We start from the raw sequence: 24890 nt of genomic DNA on the forward strand, positions 1-24890 counted from the left end.
GGAATTTAACATGCATTGTTTTTATGCTTCAAGAGGTCTTGTTCATCAAACTACATGTGTGTGTACTCCTCAACAAAATTCTATTGTTGAGAGAAAACACCAACATATTTTGAATGTTGCCAGAGCTCTCAAGTTTCAACCACAACTTCCCCTTTCCTTCTGGTTTGACTGTATTTTTCATGCAGTCTATCTAATAAATAGAACTCATTCCCCAATTATTTCAAACAAAACTCCATTTCAGCTTCTTTATCATGCTGCTCCTTCATTTGATCATTTGAAAGTTTTTGGATGCCTTTGCTTTGTTTCTACACTTGATACAGATAGAACTAAATTTGATACTAGAGTCGATCCTTGTGTATTTCTTGGCTATCATTCTGCTACTAAAGGTTTTCATTTGTATAATTTCAGAACAAAAAAGTCATTGTTTCAAGAGGCGTTCATTTCTATGAACACTTTTTTCCTTTTCATTCTAATTCTTTCTCAATAGATAATTCAGACTTCATTCTTCCCACAGAATATGCAGTTCCTTTAGTAGAACCCTCTCTACCTTCTTTCACATCTTCATCTACTAATCAATCACCACCACTTACCACTTCAGATAATACCATTATTGATCAAACACCTTCTACTAATGTTTCGCCAAATCCCATACAAAGTACACATTCTGAAACCCAACCTAGAAGATTATCCATACCTCATACACTTCCTTCATATCTTGACCAATATCACTACCAAATACCAAATCTAAAAGCCAATTCTATTTTCAAAACCTCCAATCCTCACCCCATATCTTCTACCTATTCCACTTATAAATTATTGTCTTTTCATAGGATATTTGCTACTCAAATCTCCCAAACCAAAGATCCTAGAACTTATAATGAGGCTATAAAATCACAATGCTAGAAGGATGTAATGGCACTTGAGATCAAAGCATTGGAGCAAAATAATACTTGGGTTTTAGTCGATTTACTTGCAGGAAAACAACCTATAGGGTACAAATGGGTTTTTAAAACCAAGTATCATGCAAATGATAGCATTGAAAGATACAAGGCAAGATTAATTGCCAAGGACTATACTCAATAGAATGGCATTGATTATCTTGATACTTTTTCTCCAGTTGCAAAAATAACAACTATTAGATGTTTACTTGCTGTTGCAATTATTAAAGATTGACATTTGCAACAACTGGATATTAACAATGTCTTTTTGCATGGTGACTTACATGAAGAAGTTTACATGATTCCTCCCCCAGGTTTTTAAACTTCTAATCCTTCAAAAGTATGCAGATTAACTAAGTTACTCTATGGTCTTAAGCAGACAAATAGACAATGGAATAAAAAACACACTGATGCCTTGTTGTCTCAAGGATTCACTCAAGCAATTTCTGATACTTCTCTGTTCACAAGACAAGGTGGTTCTCATTTTATAGCCTTGCTAATTTATGTTGATGATGTCATTTTGGCGAGTGACAACATTGAATTGATAAATGAGGTCAAAAGGTTCTTACATGATGCTTTCAAAATTAAAGATATCAGCCAACTCAAATTCTTTCTTGGCCTAGAGGTTGCCAGATCCACGGCTGGCATTAATCTTAGCCAAAGGAAGTATGTGGTTAATCTCTTGGAGGAAACATGTTTTATAAACAACAAGCCAGTATCTACTCCTATGATTACCTCTCAAAGACTTGGTAGAGATGATGATACTCATCTAACAGATGTTACTTCCTACAGAAAATTGGTTGGCAAATTAATTTATTTATGTAGCACTAGGCCAGACATTTGTTTTGCTGTCAAACATCTTTATCAGTTTTTGGACTACCCTACAAACCTTCATATGCAAGCCGTACATAGAATTCTTTGATACTTAAAAACTAGTCCTGGCCAAGGAGTGTTCTTCTCTACTTTATCATCTCTACAATTGAAAGCCTTCTCAGATTCAGATTGGGCTTCATGCCCTAATACCAGGAGATCTATCACTGGCCATTGTGTTTTTTTGGGAGATAGTCTAATATCTTGGAAATCCAAGAAGCAACAAACTGTTTCCAAATCTTCCTCTGAAGCTGAGTATCGTGCCCTTGTTGTTGTTACATGTGATGTTCAATGGCTTACTTATTTATAAACGATTTGCAGATCCCTCAAGTTACTCCTGCTCTTGTTTTTTGTGACAATCGATCAACTATTCACATTGCTTGTAATCTAGTTTTTCATGAGCATACAAAACATATTGACATAGATTGCCACATTGTAAGGGAAAAATTGCAAGCCGGTTTGATCCACCTGATGACAGTAACTTCTGAAGACCAATTAGCTGACTGCTTCACCAAGCCCTTGCCACCTCACTCGTTCAATAGCTCAATCTGCAAACTGGGCATTCAAAACTTGTATGCTCCAGCTTGAGGGGGGCTATTAGAAGACTAAACTTGTAATTTACAATTTATTAGTTTTATTTTTTTTATTCTTTTGCTTCTTCATTTACTATGTATATATATATATATATATATATATATATATATTTCTTTGTAATATTTTCCAAAGCAATGAAAGGGAATTATCTCTCTCTCCAAATTGCGATACATGTCACCACGGTGACTCAAGATCACCAAGGCGATTTAAGAAATGTCAATTTTGAAGTTTCAAGAAATACATCGTTTCCTAAGACTCAGTTTGGAAGGAGTACAAATACAAATATGTAGAGTGCAAAATTATGTATTTTGTATGTATTTGTACTGTACATATTTGTGTTTGTACTCCTTCCAAACTAAGCCTAAATTCCAAAGCTAATCATTACAAAAATGTTTTTTTTTTTTGAGAAACAAGACTGCCAAATGCGGTTTTCTTGCCCATTCCATTTATTTCAATGCAATTATTTCACAAAATGATGTACACAACTTCTAGACAAATCAAGCTAATCTGATGTTTATTTATGTAACAGTGAATTCAAAATGATGAACTCTGGATATTCTTCAAAGGATTTCATGTTTTGGAGAGCTTGTGGTTGAATAAGATTGTTGGTTTAGCAAGAGGCGCGAGGTAGTTGATCTCCAGACATCATATTGCTCTTCATCTTCAAACAGCAGCTCGAAATTGCCTCCACTGGTACTGAGGCATAATGAGTAAACACCATGAGCTTTCTTGCTTGCTTTGATCACATTCATAATATTATCTGAGAAAATATAGCAAGTCAATGGGATTTGAAGTTCTGCAACTTATCTTCAGGTAGTTTAAATTAAGAGACGATCAACAGAAAAATGGGTCTTACACTGTTTAAAAATTGTCAAGACTCCCTTTAGGCATCTCTTCTCCAATCTCAGTATGAGCCTTTTGTGCTTGATGCAAATGCAGACACTTCTGAGTTTTTTTTTACCTGCATTAAGTGAATACAAAATATTGCATTATCAACTATATATTGCTCTCTCTTTCTCTCTCTCTCTTTTGCTGAAGTTCTCAAGTCAGAGTTTCTTCCTCACCAGAGAATGTACATACTGATAATTGGGCGCCTTTGGCAAGCATTTCCTTGTAATTTGAGAAGCATGTACTAGTTACAGATCTTGATTTCAGTGTCGCAGCTCCTCTTAGACCTTGTAAAATCAGTAGGTTACGTTACAGTTCAGAAACAACTATACAAAGCAAGCTCTTAATAACTGCAGTAAGCTCTTTGCTTCAATAGTGATCAAGATATTAATTGTTCAGTAAAATGAGACGTACAAATTTGTATTTGTATAGATACAAATACAAAATATGTACAGTGCAAATACGCACTCCTTCCAAACTGAGCTTAAAGACTACAAACACAAATATGTACAGTATAAATATATACAAATAATACAAAAGACCAAGTTTTGTACTCTATATTTGTAAATATATTCTTTTCAAACTGAGCCTCAAATAAATACAAATATATACAGTGCAAATACATACAAAATATAAGGTTTTGCACTATATATTTGTGTTTGTACTCCTTCCAAACTGAGCTTAAGGCTATGTTTGGAATTTGCACTAATACAAATGTAAAAAATATAAATTCTTGTTTATTTTTTTTAGATTTTATTTTATTCTGTTTCATGTCTTAATTTACTTCATTTGTACTTCAATCAAACAAAATAAGCTAAAATTTGAAACAAAAATAGGCCAAAATTTACACTCAAATGATTTGCACTGTCATGATTTTGCATCAGTGCAAATTTATTTGCATTGCAACCAAACACAGCTTAAGAAGAAAAATGGTTGAAGTGGGCTTACATGTTGCGGCAGTGGCTGTGAGTGTGATGATGTCGGACGGAGTCCGAGCAGTGAGAGCAGAGTTGACGACAGATTCAACGTGGGCTTTATGCGCGCCTGCAGACTCCGCAGCCTCGGCGCAAACTGTTGCCACCAAGGCCGCAGCTGAAGCAATAGCCATACCCATCTTCTTGTCCCGTATTCTACCTTTGCTAGAAAAGTCATCGATGTCTAGCTGTTCAAAGCCTCCGCCTGCTGCGAAGCCAGCAACCACTGCAGCCAACTCTGCAACTGAAAGGGCTGCATGGACTTTGGCTGTCTGCAGTCGGAATTCTTCCTTCTTTTTCTCTGTTCTATACCTTCTGGAGAAGCTAGACAATGGTCGTTCCACCAACCATCCCTTCATGAGTTTTATGTTCATCTTGTAATTAGAATAGAGAGACAGGAACCAATTTCAAAGGAGAGAAAACTTAACTATAGTATAGCTATAGCAATGGTTATCCTGCTTATTACCAAACTATTCTTGAGTGATCTTTGCCTTTGAAGGACCCTTCTCACGGACTTTCCAGCTGCAAGCCATTTCTATCCACAGATACCAACACAGAATATCAGATACCATATCACAATAAAGCTTTGATGGAACCAACTTATTGACTTGAGGTTTAGTTGGGAGTTAACGGATCAAAGCTTCAGGTTTAGTTAGAAGGTATATATAGCTGAACAACTAGCTTTTATTCTAGTTTGTGAACTCATCATCATTCATCAGTGAGTCCGACTCAGCTGGCTATCCTGGCAGAGTAGTAGTTGATGATCGAGTCTGAGTCATGTATATACCAATAACTTGTGTCTATGCCTAAGAGAGAGAGAGAGAGAGAGAGAGAGAGAGAGAGAGAATCCTTCAATTCCTTACCCATATGCTACCTCTGCTGCCTTGACTTGAGTTACTTTCTACTCCTGTATCTAGCCTTTCATCTGTATCTAGCAATAAGTTCTGCAAATTGACATGAAGAATATAAACTTCCTTCTAAGGCTTTAATCTATAGTATTAAATAATTGTAGTTCGCGATCAACAATATTAATGTACTAAGGATATAAACATGGGTGCAGCCATGGTTCAGTTCAGCAGTTCAACCAACGCATGACACGGGGAACTGTAGATACATGCAATATAATCGAGTTCACAACTGCTGCGAACAGATGCCAACTCACAATCATCATTCAAGGTAGTTGACACTTCAGCTAGCGCTTGCAGCTTGCTTTCCAGTCTTAGAAAAAGATGAAATGCTGAAGTGTTGCACCATGAAAATGAATACATGCATGTGACACTGTAAATCGTGAAGACCGATCGAATAAGTTTAAAGGACTATTAAATTCTCACTTTGGATGATAAGATGTTGAAGAAGTCCGTGGCAGACTGACTCCATGAACGCGATAAGAACTCCATGGCTTGATAGGGGCTTTTTGGGGTCTCCAGAGGATGATGATCACATGAAGATGAACACAGTTTCTCCTTGTTCAAGTGCTCTCGAGCTTTGTAGGAGCCCATCTTCTCCAATCTCCGACTCTTTCAAAAACTTCACTGAAGTCAGAAGGTTTTTCTTGGGCTTAATCCTTATATATTAACAAGTTAAAATGGAGAGAAGAAAGAAAAAAAAAATACTAACAGATATAAACTTTACTCACCTTACGTGACAAATTAATTAAGATGCTGAGTGGCTAATGAGACTCTCTATATTCCCCCTCTGATGATTTTCCCATGTAAGATAGGTATTAAATACTGCAGATGAAGCATACAGTAAGCTATATTCTTTACACTAAGTAGGCCCTCCCCACTACCATGGATAATTTAATTTAAACTTTTATAATGGGGCGGTGGTCTAAAGCCTATTGGTCTGAATATCTTCATGATCAGTTGAATTATTAGTCTATGTTCAACCAAGATATCACTTAAAGTTGTTAAATATGGTTTTCAATGGGGAAGACCTGAGAGCTTTAGATTTTCTTTAATGGAAGGACAATGTACGAGAAGGTTTGATAATTCATTCTTGCTTCTGTTTTTTGGCAAGCATCAAACAAACTGTAGTGTTAATGTTAAAAATTGACAATTTGAAACTCCAAACAGTGTTTGAACAGTGTTTTGCAGTACACTCCCTTATCCTGGACGAGACCTGTACAAGAATTTAGTACAATTCCTACATTCCCTAAGTTAGACTCAAAGTTCTAAGTTCCTGGGTCTGTCATTGATTTGGAACAAGTACGTTAGGGAGAAGTGCAAACGAAGTACAATCTGGGGCTGAAGGATGAACAGTGATTTTGTTTCACTTTTACTGTGGAATCATGGGTCTAAGGGAATTGAATTACATAAAATGGAAATGTACGACTGAACAAAACATAGTGGAGGACAGTCGATGACCATCATCAATATATATATATCCTCCCTTGAGAGGAAGCATAGCTGCTCAGGGATACAAAATTCACGCTGAAAGCATGGTTTGATAAAAAGATGACCAATTTGTAATTGAAAAAGGAAGAGAAAGAAAGGAAAACTTACCCTAAGAAGCAGGTTTCTTTGGATGGATAACTACGTATACTTGCTGCCATCTCCAGCGCATTCACACACACACCGAGAGAGAACTTTCTAATACATTAGAATTGAACTTTCTAAAGGCGGATCGAGCAGAAAGAATGCACATAGCTAGCAAGAGAGTTCATACTCTCTTTCTAATGAGATTGTGGCAAATTTTAGAGCTGCATTATTAAATTGAGGCCTCCAAATGGTAGCTTAATATACTTGAAAGTGCACTTAAAATAAGGATTTACTTGGTTAAAGATTATATATATATATATATATATGTATATATATTATGCCAATAAGAGCTCAATAGGTACGTGGGGCGCCTATATCATTATTAGAGTGCTATCATCTGGTCATTTCTTATGGGAAAATCCCCAATTAATACTTTGTACTTTGTGCCTAGTGCCACTTTGGTCTCTAAACCCTCAAAATGTGACAATCTAGTAACTGCCATTAACTAGTTGTTAATCAACCACTAAGTGGCATTTGAAAAAGACACAGATGCCCCTCGAGTGTCATCTAATTTTCTTTATCAATTATCTAAACATTGACAAAAAAATAACAACCCCAAATCTTTCCCTTTTCCATTCAAGAAAGTTGGGGTCAACGTTTGAGTGGGCATTTTGGTGACCCCAACTTTCTTGAATAGGATTTGAGACTATTAATTTGTTGTCAATGTTTGAATGGTTGTTAAAGAAAATTAGATGACACGTGAAGGGCATTTGTGTCTTTTTCAAATACCACTTAACAGTTGGTTAACAACTAGTTAACAACAGGTAATTGATTGTTATGCTTTAAAAGTTTGGGTATTGAATTATTGCATTTTAAAGTTTGGAGACCAAAATATCACTAGACCCAAAGTATAGAATACTAATTGGGAATTTTTCCCATTTCTTATTCTCATCATTTTTGTATGAGGAATACTGTCAAACACTTAACTGTTGTTTTTTTTTGTGGACTATTAATGGAAAGAGAACAAAAACAGATGCCTTAGAGATGGCCGATATATATGGTATTAAAACGAGGGAAGCATTTTTCAAATGTCTCATCATGTGATGCCCTAGAGGGGGTTTGACAGAATTTTTTAATGGAGGTGACAAGGCTAGATGATTGCTAAAACCCTCTTAGGAGAAGTCTTTGGAATTATAAGGAAGTAGAGATTTGTCAATTCTGATGAAAATCTTCGTATCCTCATGAGGCTAGAGAATTAAGGTTGGGCTAGGCTAAGGCCCAAAACCACGTTTTAATCAGGCTTTGTGCTTTCGGCTTATAGTGTTTTAGCTTCGGATTATAGTGTTTATAAGAGTTTGGATCGATCTTTTTTCTACACCCTACCCATAAGACACTACAGCCGCACATGGGAAATATCTACTGTCAATGACTTTGAACTCTCTACTGTTCTAATTGCAATACTGAGCCAATCATGAGCAAAAACTTCGGCTGTTTGGAGAAAAACAGTTTGGGCTATTTCTCAGCTTCTTGTGCATGACACATGATTTCTTGGACATAGGGAGAGGGGCCATGGCTCCCCCGGGTCCCCCTGTCTTCGTCTCCAACTGAGTGGGGTATATATGTCAAGGTTCAAAATATTGATACGTCCAATATATTGGTATGGGAGTATCGATACGGATTTTGATGCCTTTTTTTTGTTTTTATTTTTTGCAACTGGTTCAGAGGGGCCGGTTTAGGGCTCCTTTACCCCCTGAACCGGTCAAACCCCTGATACAGGGTGTATGGGTGTATCGGAGGGGTTTCGGAATGATACATATTGGTCAATATGAGCCAGAACTGATACATGTTGATACTTTGAACATATATATATATTACCCTTTCATTTATATTTTCAGAGAAGTACATACAGGTCCAATACAGATTTCTGATTTCCACTGCAGAGCTATAAATATTCAAAAAGTAGAAAACCCCACTCTATACACTGCCTTAATGAAATGACATCAATTCCGAACCGGCACCCACCCCAACTGTACCTCGAGCCTAAAAATTCTAACCTTGGGCTGAAGTCATTCTCTCTTATATTTTTCCCATCCCTCACTCCCCACCACAATGGGCCATCTATGTTTATTCCCCCTCCCTCCTTCTCTTTAGGTTTTAGCCCCCTCATGAAAAATTCTTGACTCTGCCCCTAATTGGATGTATTATTTTACCCCACACCCATGGTAACCTATCATGCGCATGAAACTACCAATCAGCTAAAGTTTTTCCCAATCATGGTACACCACCTTAGCTCCTTGGTCCCACACATCAGACTGATGTGATGTATCATGATTGACCCAATATCATCCCTTTCACTACGAGGATTTGGACAATGGATTTAAATGTGTGTGAATTAAGCCGTCTTCAATAGGTAAGTATTATTTCAAAAATTAAAATTTTGAAAGACTAATATTAATTGTGAAAGCCACCAACACAAAGGTTGTGTTTGGAACCATTGACGTTTCTACCATTAACTTTGGAGTGAACAATAAAAATGTGTGATATGATTTTTTTTCCTATTAAAAGCTTTTTGAGCTGACAAATACAAATTACTATTTATACCTGAAACTCAAATTTGATATTTCATCTATAACCAATGATCAATCCCATGGATCCATTTTTCTGATTGAAGTGACTATATTATGTGATATTATAAAACAATTTTCTCAAAAAAAATTTATTGATCCAGGGGTGGTAGAGAGGGCCATGACCCCTCCCCCCATCCTATGCCTTGAAAATCCCTATAATACTCATTGGAATCTTATCTATATTTTGGTCCTCTTACTTATATTTATTAATTTATTTTTAGCCCCCTTATTCATGTTTATAATTACTTTTTTCCCCTCAAAAAAATTCTAGTTCCTCCCTGTATTGATCAAAGGTGGAACCGACAATGTTACCAAACAACTAAAGTGAGGTATATAATTGATATGGACTATGGGTTTGAAATTGTTGACAAATTTTAGTGTGGATGTGTGTAGAGGCTCCCTACTTGATCCAACAAGTGATCCTTTCTCTCTCTCTCTTATATATATATACCTGTGTGATGTACGGGCTTTGTAATGGGTTTTGTTAAACAAAAGTTAAATAATAGAAATAAATAGGAGTATATAAATGTTTTATATTTTAACGTTTTAATAACCAATCTGATTGAACTTGACCCGAGTTGGTTGGTTTTCTAGTATTTCTGATCGGCTTTGGTTTAGCAATTTTCCAACTCGACCAAGTTAGGTGATCAATTTCGATTTGGCCATTTGTAAACCGACCCAACCATAGATATATGTTAATATTTTATATTTTAAATATAATTTTTTAATATGAAAAAGTGGGAAAAGTCTCATATTTCTTAGTCTAAAATTCTCATAAATTTTTGTGTATAGGTGGATATATTGAAGGCTAACCCCTCTTGTATTTGGATTGGTTTAGGCATAAAGGGTTATTGGCAAAAAATAGTGGTGGCAATTGGGTGGGTTGGGTTGGGTTTGGTTTGGGTTGAGCTTCAACCTAACCCATCTAACCCGCCAACCCATTAATTAATGATCTAGTTATATAAAATTAAATGGTTTGGGTTAAACCCAAACCTGCTTTAAACCAATCCAACCCGCCCAAACCCATTAATCTTATATTTATGTATTTAAAACAAAAAACTAACTCTCTCTTGACAAATAAGTTGGTTATAGCTTGGTGGTAGTAGTAGTTGTTATTTACACAAGTGGTGAAGGTTCAAATCACATTACATGCATGTTACTTTTACACATGGTGGATCAGTCCAGTCGGACCATACCGAACCAGTAGTCAATGGCGGATTGACTTGGACCAGCCCATATTAGATTTGTGCACGGGTTTAGGACCAAACCGACTGGCCTGAAGCGGGTCAAGAGAAGTAAATCAAGTCGGTCCTGATTCGAGCCGGGCTATGCGGATACGACCTGGATGATCCAAACCGAGCAAAGCAAGCATGGTGGATTTTGGGTCAGGCCGAACCATCACACTCAAACCCGTTTTGGATTCGAGTCGACTAGGATTGACCTATCCTAGGTTAGGTCGGGTTCAAGCTGGGATTACCGACCCAAATGAACCAAACCGAGGTGATCGTGCCTATTCATATTTAGACCAAGTTAAGCTGGTCTAGACTTGGTCAAGTTGATTTGGATTTATGTCGATTTGGGTGAAGTTGTGTTGATTGGAGACAAAACTAATTTTAGTTAATAATTAATAAAAAATTAATGCATTAATTATAAATTATTTCATTCAAATGAAGAAAATTAAAAAAAGAAGGTCTAAGGAATTAATACTTGTATCTATAGTGGTTAACCCAATAGTTACTTACAACCCAACGCAACCTATTTAAATTGACAAATGGGTGATCAACCCATTTCCAAACCGCCAAGTAAATGGGTAGGTTGGGTAAAAAGTTGCCACCACTAGCAAAAAATAATGTATGAAAACATGCCCTACTACTATATTCAATGTAACAAAATTGAGCACGCTAAAGAAGCATGTAAGTGGAAGGAAAAGAAGTCTGAAAAGCAAGAGAAGAATCAAATCTCAGTGGATAAGAAAGGAAAAGCAAATTTACAAAGCTATAGTAGAACTTTAAACAGAAAACGAAGACATCTCCCACCCTGTTGACAATAAAGCGAACTCTAAAGGAGGGAGGTTGCCCCCGGTGCTAGATACATAGGAAGGTGAAACAAATCCTTAGTCCTTAGTAAGTGTTCAACCAATTGTTGATGAAGGTAATCTTTTTCATCCTTCTATGGAGGCTGATATTGGATAGGAAGTCCAATATTATTAATCGGATGCAAATTGCAAAATCCAAATTTGATTACATAAACACTTCATCCAAAAATGTGATAGTCGGATCAAGTTGTGAAATTTCAAGTATCACTGACAGGCATACTTGCTTGTCTAGACTCTTCTTTTTGTAATGTTTTATCTTTTTGATGTATTGTTTTTGTTCATTTATCAAAAGAAAATGTAAGATTTAAACAGAGGGAATTGAATGAGGTGAAAAGTAGTAGTTCAATTTACAACTTAGACATTGCAATTAAATGTGGAATAAATTCAAAAATGAGTATTTTAGTCAAAAGAAAGTTCCACAATCTTATTCATATTTTTAATAGTAGTGTAAATATAGAATTATAGATATGTTCACTTTTTTCTATATAAATATATATTTTTTTGTATTTTTGTGTGTAAAAATATTTCTGATATGTCACACTTACATTTTGTTTAATAGAATAAATATATGATACTATACATGTGCCTGAATGTTTTTTTTTTCAATTTTTTTTATTTTTTATTCTATTAATTTTTATTATTTATTTATGACATTAAAGGTTAATACATTTAACCCAAAAATTGAACTATTTATTATTAATTTTTGTTTCATTTTTGGCCATTTATAAATTATGTATTTCATTTTCGTTATCAATAAAAATAAGTCATGTTTATTATACTTATTTTTTAATTTGATTAATAAAAATATCATAAATGTGTCTAATTTTTTCTACATTTTTGTAATTTTCTATATTTATTTATATTTTAAAAATTTTATTACCTAACTATGACTTTATAGATTTATCAATTTGATTCAGATGGTTGAATTGCTTAGCCATTACTTTAATAAAGAATGATTTTGTTTTTTAGTCAATTTTAAAATATATGGGCTTATATTGTTAAAAATATTGACAGAGATCTAATTAATAGCATTTATTAGTGAAAAATAATTACTTAAATATATGATTTAATAGGAGAAAATGAGATTTAATACCAAAAGTATAAGACTTAATGAGAGGGGATTAAACAAGGTGGAAAGTGTTGCCGTCTGGATTGGCCAAGGGCAATGAAGTAAATTTACTCTTTAGGTTCCGAGTGTTGGCCGAGGAAACCGAGGCCTTAGAAAAGGTTGATTGAAGTCGAGGCGAAGTACTCCGTCGCTCAAGTTAGTATGAGGTGTAAAGTAGGGGAGAATGCTAGAGAGATCCTAGAGAGAGTCCTCAGATGCACCAAATATCCTTGAATTAATGCTAGGTAGATAGTGTAGGTGCGGGGAGTAAATGAGTGAGTGATGTTGGAGTTACTCTGTTCTAGCCCCTTTTAAGGGGTAGTTACCACTTATTTATACTTGAGCGTGCTGGGGGGTAGGTGAAGATGAATGCCGTGGATGAGAGCCGAATGAGGTCGGGCTACAGGTCCTGGCGGGTACGCTAGACAGTTATGTGGTTGGCTCCGCACGGAGGTAGCAGGTCTCCCTCCTATTGTGGCTGACGCCAGTAAGCAATAGTGGGTTGGGCCTCCTAGCCCTATGTGGGCTGGGCCAAGCAAGCCCACATCACTTGCCCCACTCCCGAGACCGAGGTGAGGCCTCATCTTTTGCTCGTAATGGAGGTAGTAATTGAAGTAAGGCTTTGGCTTCGGTCATTGGGAGTAGTGGTCGTTATGCCTTCAAATTCGTCAGCCGAGGGATGTTCGACAGTGGTGTTGTTTCACTATTCGCATCATCCCTCTTCGGTTCGGAAGCGTGAGCGATGTGGATTCCTCGGCTTGGCGGGGGGTCCCGTATCATGCACGGGCAGGTCACGCTAGCGGGGCTATCGTGCAGGGGACGACCATCACAAGTCCTGTGTTTGCCGGGTTGAATGGTCCGCTCGGTGGTCCGTGATGAGTGGGCCTTTTGGTTCGCTTGGCGGGTTGCCGCGGGCAATGTTCGTAGTCCACCCAACGTCATTTCGCTTTCCGAGGGCATGCACTAGGAGGTGTAGTGAGACTGGTTCGCAAGAGCAAGGGGCTCCCACATCCGTTGGATTTGCGTCGATCTAAACCGTTGCTTTGGACGTCATTTCATCTTCCGAGGGCCTACGCTAGGTGGCGTATCACAGTTGGATGGTGGGAGCGGATTGGTTTCAGCCGTCGGATTTGGAGAAATCCAAGCCATTCATTTTCTTTTAAATTGGGGCCCTGGCAATGATTTTCTTCTCCATTTGAACTTAGATGCCCTTGTTCTCGAGTGAACGTAGCTTCCCAACTCTCAACTCTCCAAAACTTTTCTACTTCTTCCCTTCTTCGGGATATTTCACCCTCTCTTAGGTAATCTTAACATGTTGTTTTCAGATTATGGCCCTGAGTGCCATGAACTCCCGAACATCTCGATAGGGAGCTCTCTTTAACCCCCTCTCCCCTGTCTTCTCTGGGTTCTTTAGTTGTAGCCCCCCTTCGACGGGAGGTGGCCGTATTGAGGGAGAGGTTAACCTCGGGGGGGGGGGGGGGAGGGGTGCCGAGGGCAGTCACCGGGGAAATGACTCTCCCCATGAAAGCATTGCCTCGGCGTCGTTGAGGGAGTTCAAGGGATCACCTCTCTCCGAGGATGATGCTATGGAACTCGTCGCCAGACTAGTGGGAGGGAGTGCTTCCCGAAGGGTGATTGACGCTGGTGTCCTGTGTTCAGAGTTTGATAGCTCCTTAGACGTGTGTAGGTCAAATCCTTGGCGAAGAGGTTCCGCATACCCTGATCTTATAACCTGAGGGTCCCGGCATGGGCGATAGGCCGTGGACTCCCAATGAGAGGGAAATCTGTATCTACCAGCATGATGAGAGTCGTATGAGGTTAGGTTGTAGGACTTGGCGGGTACGCCAGACAGTTATGTGGTTGGTTCCGTACGGAGGCAGCAAGTCTCCCTCTTACTATGGCTAATGCCAGCATGCGTTAGTGGGCTAGGCCTCCCAGCCCTATGTAGGTTGGGCCAAGCTATCCCACATCATAAAGTAATAATTGAAGTTATATTTTCAGACCTTACAGTTAGAGATGGACTAAATACATAAATATGGGCATTTTAGTAGTCATTAAAGCTCAGATTAGAGCTGTAATAAAATAACTTTTATAGCCTTTCTCAAATAAAAAATAGAAGATAATTTTAGCTCAAAAAACATTTCACACTACATCCACACTTTTATATATAGTATAGATATACATAAGAGTTATTCTCTTTATATAGAATCGAGGGTAAGGTTTTATGTCTCCCTTCTAAGATATTTATTTTATTGTTAGTAAAAAAGGATTTTCTTTTCTTAAAAATGATTGGATATTGAATTAGGTGTCAAATTTTTGAAGTCCATTGGCAGCCCTATTTGAGGCTTATGCCAATATATTCATAGGAATATGCTATGTTTCTCCTCAAAACACCTTGATGCTTGTGGCTTGCTTCTCTCTGAACTCAACTGCCTCGATCGACTCCTTCAAACTTTTAAAACCTTGGGAAAATTGACCTTAATTTTGGAAATCAATATGGTAAATAAATAAATAGATTCTGGAGGAAAGTTTTATTACAACTCTTAGAGAAAACCTAAAAAGTAAAGCTTTTTAGATTGTCTAATACTTAGGGGCCGTTTGATGACAGCTGAACTGAAATGCTTATGTAGAGAACACTGGTGTGGGCCCTACAGCTATGGTCCCACTGTGTTCATAGGGTAGAAGTGTTCTAGTCATCCTAGGGTTAGCTGGTGGTCAGTTGGTTATTTAAGTTGTTATTTATTTAAGTTTTATTTTGTTCTATTTGCTAAATACTAAGGGTAGATCTGTCCTTTCCATGTAACGAGCATAACCTATAAATACTAAATAAAGTGGCAGCAGCAGAACATTAAGATTTTGTCCCTCCTTTCAACACTTATGTTCTACTGCTCTCTCTTCTCTTTCTCTTCTCTTCTCTATACTTTTTTTTTCTATTTTCGAACCTGAAATCCATTAGGGTTCAAGACTGATAGAAGTCCTGAACGTCTACTTGGTATAAGAGCTAGGGTCTCTCCTGTGAGTTTAGTCTTGAATGTCTACTTGGAATCATTGATTGATTCTTGGAGATCGCTAGAGGGTTTAACAGCTGTTTGAAGATTTGCCACGGTTGTAGAGTGTTGGTGATCAGGAAGAATCAGAGAAGGCTAGGTTTCGGGTAACCTTGGAAGGCAACGAACAACATTCTCTTGTAAGTTTTTTATTTTCTAAGAGAAGTACTATCAGAGAAGATAGGTTGGACATAACTAGAAAGGGAGGTCGAACCACTCTAGGGTTTTCTTCCTTTTATTCTCTAGGGTTTTGTCTTAACCCTACGACAAACCCTAATGCTGGGCCAAACCTTGTGATCTACCTGTGAAGCTTTCTTAAGTTCTCTCCTCAACATTAATCAGTTTTAGGGTTTCATATTAACCCTATTACAAGTCTTATCCATACGATACTACCTGGAATGTGCGGCTGAGAATTTTCTTTTAAGGACCGATTAAAACCCAAATTCTATTTCAGCATATCAGATTATTCTCCAAGTTGTTTTTAGATTTTTTTGGGGGGTTTCAAACTCTTCTAAGGGGTGAAAACTATACGAACTGTTGTGGTTGTGTTTGCTAATTGGTTTCAGATCAGACTTATACCTATTTCATGCACATATACCTTGAATACAGATTGGTTCTATATTGATTTTTTATTGTGATTGATAGTTCAAGTGCTGTTTTTTATTGTAGTAACCCTAATTTTTTAGACTACTGGTTCTTGACCGAAATGGAGTTTAAGAATCAGGTAGAAGGAAATTTTGGGAACAACAGTTATGGTGGTGTTTTTGAAACAGGTTTTCAGATTACAACCGTAAAATTTGATTGATCAAACTATTTGGAATGGGCCCAATCAGCCATGATGGCTATTAGGGGAAGGGGTAAAGTAGGGTATCTCTTGGGAGATGTGAAAGAACCCTCCAAGGGAGACCCCATGTATACTAAGTGGGTCAAAGAAAACTACTTGGTTATGACATGGGTGTGTAATTCTATGCAGCCTCATATCAGCCAAAGTTACTTGTGGGCAAAGATAATCAAGGAGATATGGGATGTTATGAAAGAAACTTACTCCCAACCCCTTAATGTTGCCAGAGCATATGAATTGAAATGTGAAGTGAATACTCTTAAACAAGGAGAGAAACCAGTTTCGGTCTACTTCTCTACCTTGAAGTCCTTTTGGCATGAGATTGATCACTTAGAGACTCTTGAGTGGGAGAGTCCCGAAGATGCACAGACCCATAGAAAGCACATCGAGAGAAATAGGGTGTTTGAGTTTCTAGCAAGCTTGAATTCAGAGTATGATATTGTGCGGCAATAGATTTTGACCAGAGATAGTGTGACCCTCTCTCAGGCATACTCCTTAGTGCATAGTGAAGAGACCAGGAGGAAAGTCATGATGCAACTTCAACCTCTTACACCGACCCTTGTAGCTGTTAAACCCAAATCAGGGGGTGATTAAGAGAGGGACAAGAAGAAGGAAGATAAAAGGGATGTGGTATGTGAGCATTGTAAGAAACCTAAATACATAAAAGAAATATGCTGGAAGTTGCATCCTCATTTGGTCCCGACAAAGTTGAGAAGCAATAGGGGTAATGCTTATGTGGTCGTGACTACTAATTCAACATCCTCATCTGGCGCAAGAGGCACACCCTTAGAGACCTTAACTGCAATTTGGGCTGCTCTAATACAGTTGGAAACTCAACTCAATCACCGCAGTCACCATCAGCCCCTGCCACAATTGCTTTCGCACATTCAGATACTCGAGCCTCAGCCTACCATGCCTCAGCTCCAGGTACTACTGAACCCTATTGGGTAATAGATTTAGGTGCATCCGACCATGTGACTATCTTGCCTTCTTTGTTTACCACTTATCATTTATCTTTTGGTAGGGATAAAGTATCTATTGTTGATGGCTCTCTTGTCCCCAATTCTGGCAAGGGCGACATCAAACTGTCAGATACTATCTCCTTGTCTTCTGTCTTGCATGTTCCTAAACTTGATACTAACCTTCTTTCAGTTAGTAGTATTACCAAACTTATGAACTGCTTAGTAACTTTCTTCCCTGACCGATCTGTTTTTCAGGACCTGGAGACGAAGAAGGTGATTGGGACTAACCGCGAAACGAATGGGATCTATTTGCTCGGGTAGAGTTCTCATCGGGAAGAATCAATGGACAAGGTCACTTGTTTCTCAGATTGTGAGTCCGGTTATGCTTTGGCATAATCGATTGGGTCATTTGTCTTTTCGGTCCTTAAAGAGTTTGTTTCCTACTTTGGTTGAGTCTGTTGAGTTGTCCTAGTTGAAATGTGAAAGTTGTGAGTTTGCTAAACATTGTAAAAACTCTTATTCATTAAGTAATAAAAGGAGTAATAGTTCTTTTGGTATTGTGCATATTGTTGTTTGGGGGCCATATCACATCCCTTCTATGGGTGGGAACATATATTAATACCTCCAATGTCCCTATTCGCTTATGGGGTGATGCTATCCTCACGGTAGTATATCTTATTAATCGGGTTCCTTCTCGGGTTCTTGATATGAAACCTCATTTTTCCCTTATATACCCAAATGATGGGTTGTTTACTGTTCCCCTTAAAACATTTGGTTGTACCTGTTTTGTTCCAAGTTCGAACCAAGGGCCTCCAAATGCATCTTTCTTGGTTATGCACAAACTCAAAAGCGTTATCATTGCTATGATCCTTTCTCAGGGAAGAAGTTTGTCTCCATGGATGTCACTTTCTTTGAGGAGACACCCTATTATTCTCGGGTTTCTCCTCAGGGGGAGAGTAGTGAGAGTGGGGATTTGGGTCATTTTCTTCAGGGGGAGCGCAGTGAGGGTCGGGTTAATACTTTTGGGGTTGTTTCTTTACCTATTCCATTGGGTGATGAGGGCTGCAGTAGTGAGGGTGGTCAGAGGGATCAGGAGTTGAGAGTCTATCACAGGCGATGCAGGCAGGTTGACCCTAGTCATCAGCAGTCCAGGCCAGCTCTAACCTCTTCAGCGGCTCCAAGTCCAGGTATTACAGTCCTTGGGCCCACAGAGACTCCTTCCATTATTGCCACTTCAACTCCTGCATATGACCTTGACCTTCCCATTGCCATCCGTAAAGGAAAACGACATTGCACCACATCTACAGCCCACTGCATTTCCCAATTTTTATCCTATGATCGCCTGTCTCCCTCCTACAGGTCCTATCTTACTTCCGTTGCTAATGTCCCTATTCCAAGAACAATGCAAGAAGCCCTATCAGTCCCAGAGTGGAGAGGTGCGATGCAAGTTGAAATGGATGCCTTGTTGATCTGCCCAAAGGAAAGAAACCAGTTGGATGCATATGTGTATTTACTGTGAAGCACAATGCGGATGGCTCCATTGAGAGGTACAAAGTTCGGCTAGTTGCAAAAGGGTTCATCAAGACTTATGGTATAGATTACTTGGAGACATTTGCCCCGGTAGCCAAGATGACCACCATTCGAGTTCTATTATCTCTTGCATCAAGCCACACTTGGCCTTTGTACCAAATGGATGTTAAAAATGATTTTCTGAATAGAGACTTGCAAGAAGAGGTTTACATGCAGTTGCCTCCTGGATTCTATGATACATAGACATGTAAGAAGGTCTGTCGATTCAATAAGGCATTGTATGGTTTGAAGTAGTCACCTAGAGCTTGGTTCGATAGATTCAGACTAGCCATTGGGAAGTTCGGTTATGTACAGGCCCAGTCAGATCATACACTCTTCATCAAGAGGGTGGAGTCCTCTCTGACATACTTGCAGTATATGTTGATGATATTGTGGTGATAGGAAATGATAGCCATGAGATTGAGTCCCTCAAACAACTCCTTCATCAAGAGTTTGAGGTGAAAGATCTTGGTGCACTACGGTATTTTTTGGGTATTGAGGTTGCTAGATCTATATAGGGAATTTTTGTCTCTCAAAGGAAATATGTTATAGTTCTGTTGGTGGAAAATGGAAAGTTAGGTGTCAAGCCTGCGGATACACCCATTGAACAGAATCACAGGATTAGTGCAGAGAGTGGGGAGCCTCTTGAAGACAAAGTTATGTTCCAGCGATTAGTGGGAAAGCTCCTATATCTCTACCTCACTCGACCAGATATCAATTATTTAGTTAGTGTTGTCACCCAGTACATGCATTCTCCTATAACCACTCACCTTCTTGCAACAGAAAGAATATTAGCATACTTGAAGAGATGCCTGGGTAGAGGTATACTGTTCAAGAACAATGAAAGTGGAGGTCTATACGGATGCCGATTGGGCTGGGAGTGTTGATGATAGAAGGTCTACCTCTGGATATTGTGCCCTTGTGGGAGGTAACATTGTCTCTTGGAGGAGTAAAAAACTGAGTATTGTCTCCCGATCTAGTGTTGAAGCTGAGTACAAGTCAATGGCTAATGGAGTGGCTGAAATTCTATGGCTGAGATCACTACTTGAGGAGTTGGGTATTGAGTATGAGAAGCCCCTGGTGTTGTACTGTGATAATCAAGAAGCTATTAATATAGCACACAATCCGGTACAGCATGACAAAACTAAACATATTGAAGTTGATCGACATTTTATACGAGAGATGGTCTCATCACCAGAAGTGTGTCTCACATACATCACATCCAACTTGCAGCTAGCAGATATCCTCACCAAAGTTGGTTAGCTGGTGGTCCCACTGTGTTCGTAGGGTACAAGGTGTTCTAGTCATCCTAGGGTTAGCTGGTGGTCAGTTGGTTATTTCAGTTTTATTTTGTTCTATTTGCTATGTAAATGCTAAGGGCAGATCTGTCCTTTCCATGTAATGAGCATAGCCTATAAATACTAAATAAAGTGGCAGTGGCAGAACATTAAGATGTTGTCCCTCCTTTCAATTCTTGTGTTCTACTACTCTCTCTTCTCTTTCTCCTCTCTTCTCTATACTTGTTCTTCTATTTTCGAACCTGAAATCCATTAGGGTTCAAGACTAATAGTAGTCCTGAACGTCTACTATAGCTAGCTTTTTGTATATATTCTAGCTAATGAATAAGTTTTTGAGGAGGTTGTGAACTCCCTAATGATTTAAGCTAAACTTGATAAAATATTATACCCTTTAATATTTTATTATTTAATTTTTTTGTCCACTTAAAAGACAAAGCAACAAAGTCATTTTGTTCAACTTCCACGGTTATCAAACGACCCCTTAATCTAATCCTCCTCATGATAATCTCTGGTGTAGGCACTCTCTTACTGGGGGCTGGATTCAGATTTGAAACAGGGAGTCAATTTGGCCCCAGACCCAAGAAAAAGCCTTTCCATAAACCATGGTTTTTAAAACCGACCTGGAGGTTGAATTGGTCAGGGGTCTGATTCTTGGGTTGAATAGTCTGACTGTTCGAACCAAACGGTCGGCCCGTTCTAACAAAAAAAAAAAAAAAAAGAAGCGGTCCAAACTGTTCAATCATCCGAATCAATGTTTTGCTGACCAAATCAAAAGTTTTTTTTGCAAATATCAATACCTTCCAAAGGCAACTTGGATGATTCCCATTTAAGAACAGCATTGGTAGAAGCTTTGCTAAGTCCAACCTGATGTATATTCTCCATGTCATACTAGCTATTATGTCCTCATTCTGTCCATGACTTGATCAGTAACATAAAGAATTTGATAACTAAATGATTATTTCCGAAACTGGAGATCTAGAGGGGTTTTTGGGTCTAGTGCGGCTTAGGGCACTACCTGGGGCATGATATTCTGGTATCTGATAAGTGCATTTTCTGATCATCACGTTGCTTTTGGGAATTCTGTATTCTTCTTTTTAGGTGTGGTTGTTACATAACGGAAAAGCATGTGGATTGGAATTGGATTATTCCTCTTGGACATCATGGGTCCTCTACTCCTACTACTGACCGGCCCATCTGCAATTAAGTATTTTCCTTTAATTTAATTTCCACTTTCTTTTGTTTAGGGACTTAAACCAGCTATTATGGAAATACACAGCTTTTGATTTGTCGAGAACAATAAAGTATTCTGGATGATAAGTTATGTTTATTATTTAATGAAAAGGTGGCATTGCGTGAGCCCTTGTGCAAACAAATTGTTTAATGTAAGAGCAGTCAAAACTCTTCCTAGATATCGATTTCTTTAGTTCTTAGGCAAAGCCCAAATGATGATAATACACAGAGTGGATGTGGGTGTTATTAGGGTTGAAGAATCCAGTGGGCATGAACTCTATCCTCTCTATAATGCCTCGTATTCTCTCTAATCTACAAAATCTATAGTGATCAGCACTCTCAGGTAACTAAGATGTACATTCAGAAAATAAAAAAAAAATGATAAGTATAATGTAGGTGCCATGCTAGAATATACAATAGAAACATGGTTGAATATAGTATCCAGGTACTAAATTTACAATACAATTTATATTAAAAATTGAAGTATCCAACATGATACAACATCCTTGTATAGGTGGTGTTTGTTAAGAGTGAATTCATGCTGAACCCCTGCTAGCAATGACAGCTCAGAGATATCGCTAGGTGAGATTAGCAGGTCATATTTGCAAGACGAAATACGTTAGAGAGCCTAGGGTGACCCGAGTAAGGGATCTCGGACGGTCAAGTTAGTACCGGGCTGGTGAGGTAGCAAGAGAGCTAGAAGACAGGAAATCAGAGCAAAGTAAGTGCCTAGAGAAGTGATTATCACCCTTGTATAAACTTCGAAGCTCAGTTGAAGCATGTTCGATACATTTGGAGATGATAAGCCTAATTCGTCTATTGCTTATAGAGTATACCCGCACGGCGTCGCTGTGGCCCTTATTCAGTTCCCCGCGATGTGAAAGGAACCGAGTTTATCGTTGCCAAGTGGGCATTGTGTCCTTGCACATTTTGGGGGCGCTAATTAAGTGGTGTGAACGGATAAGGAGAGACGTGCTATGTAGGTTGAAGCCATCTTGAGGTCGGCGTGACACTTCAGGTCGTGTGTTGCCCAGGTTGGAGAGGTAGGCCTGTGTTTGGAGCAGTCAATTGATGTGTGTCGTAAAGGTCCCGTAAGCAGATCTACCATTCTACTCTTAAGCAAGGTTGAAGTTATTCTAAGCGGCATAAGCTGATATGTTCAGGAGGATTCAAGCGAAATCATGCCAAATGTGATGCTGAGGTGTTGTAAGACGGTTTTGATTGCCACGTGGCAGCTCATAATTGGAGGGTCATTTTACCCCTCATCAGTATTTGTTGTAAAGTAAAGGTTCAAAGGGGTTTGCGAATGAAAGTTCATTAGGGGGTATTGTCACTGACCCCATAATATATATAGGGGGTCTTTGTAATTTATCCTTTAATTTAACTTGTTGAACATGGTTATAATGTCTCATATGTTATGTAATAATACATAATCTATAAGGCTTAGTTTGGGAGGAGTACAAATACAAATATGTACAGTACGAATCCACAAAAAATAATACAAAATATAAGGTTTTGTGCTCTACATATTTCTATTTGTACTCCTTCCAAATGGAAACTAAAGAACACTCAGGTAAGAAGCACATTTAGAAAAGAAAAAAAAAAACGATAAGCATGTACTAGATGTAGGGGTACCAAAGATACTAGATACAATATAGACATGATTGAATATAGGATCCAGTGGTACTAAATTTACAATACTAGTTTTATAATAAAAATTGAAGTACCTAACATGATACAACACCCTTGTATAGGGGGAATTTGTTGCAAGGTGAAAATTCAAAAAGTCTTTGTTACAAATGAAAGCTCATAAGGATCAGTTTGGAAAGAGTATAAATACAAATTTGTAGAGTGCAAAACCTTGTATTTTGTATTATTTTGTATGTATTTGCACTGTACATATTTGTATCTGTACTCCTTCCAAACTGAGGCTAAGGGGTAGTTGTCATGGACCCCATAGTTCGTAGGTCTTTGTAATTTACCCTTTAATTTTAATATATTGAACAACATAGTTATAATGTCTCATATTCTCTGTAATCCCACACAATGTGTGGTGAACACTCTTAGGTAAGATGTACATGTAGAGGTGCCATGCTATATGTTATCCAGATATATCCGACATGATGTTTCATGCATTCATATATGTCTTAAGATGATATATAATTAATGCTTCCTATTTAGCATTAACCTTTGGGTAGACCATTATCAATAATTGGTGCGTGGTAGTGGAATTGATACAATTCTTGTATACAATTTATATTTAGCATGCATCTGAGCAAGGCCTATTGGTACATCATTAGTAAGGCATTCTTTTGAAGTTCTCAAAGATGCAGGTAATAAATGTTATTACTACAAAGGGAAAAATGATTGATTGAAATCATCTATAAGTAGGTTTTCTTCATTTGGGCTGAGTTTGGAAAGAGTATAAATGCAAATATGTACAGTACTGCAAATACATATAAAATAATACAAAATATAATATGTCCAGTCCAAATTTCTAAAATTAACTGATATCTATTCACACACATATATATATATATAAAGCAAGGTGGTCCATGTCAAAGGGCCTCTCCTTGCTTTAAACACCCTTCTTAATTTCCTATTTCTTTGAACATTTTTTTTAATTCCACCTAATTGTCCATTAAACCATTGAGGAAACAATATAGGCAATAATCCCCTTATCTTATTCTTAACTCTCTCTCTCTCTCTCTCTCTCTCTCTCTCTCTCTCTCTTTCTCATTCCCAATCAACTAAATCATCTCCTCTCCTAAAAGTTCTCCTAAACTATCTCCCCTACCTAAAAATTCTTCCTAAAACATGTCCCAACCTATCTCACAGTAAACAACATAATTTCAATGCCTCTTTCCCAATCCCCTATCTCTCTTTCTTTATCTAAAACACTAAAAAATGAGTAAAAATTTATCTAAAAGACTAATAAGAAAAAAATAAATAATACAATAAGACAAATAATAAAAGTAATTAATAACATTTCATAATTTAAAATTATTATAATTATGCATAATATTTTTCATATCGCCATTGAAAATTTAATAATTAATTATAATAATTTTATATTATTCTTTAATAATTTTAAGTACTTAAAAGTGATTAACATAATTGAAATTTTAAAATAAATTACTATTTTTTAATTTTAACAATAATAATTATTAAAATTAATTACAGTAATATAATACTTAATTTATAATAACAAATTCTAACAAGATAAAAAAATTTAAACAATAATAAACTTAGCATAATATCATAACTTAAATTATGCATCAATAACAATTTACTAAATAAATTAAAATTTAATAAAAATAAAAATGAACTCTATATAAATTTAATTTTAAAATAATGAAAAATAAACAC

General features: G+C 37.6%; 1 protein-coding gene across 1 annotated transcript; it reads right to left on the minus strand.

Annotated features, from left to right (window-relative positions):
• Positions 1-2962: 2962 nt before the first annotated feature.
• LOC148848451 (uncharacterized) lies at positions 2963-5783 on the minus strand. The gene is made up of 7 exons (XM_088951322.1): positions 5596-5783; positions 5128-5208; positions 4731-4799; positions 4239-4617; positions 3467-3577; positions 3259-3363; positions 2963-3162 (listed from the first exon to the last, which is right to left on the minus strand). The coding sequence occupies exons 1-7, from the start codon at positions 5761-5763 to the stop codon at positions 2963-2965; spliced, it is 1113 nt and encodes a 370-aa protein (XP_088807448.1). The 5' UTR covers positions 5764-5783.
• Positions 5784-24890: the final 19107 nt, after the last annotated feature.

This window comes from Nelumbo lutea, chromosome 6, assembly GCF_056320005.1.
Source record: "Nelumbo lutea isolate HS-2025 chromosome 6, American lotus-T2T, whole genome shotgun sequence".
Taxonomy (NCBI): Eukaryota; Viridiplantae; Streptophyta; class Magnoliopsida; order Proteales; family Nelumbonaceae; genus Nelumbo; species Nelumbo lutea.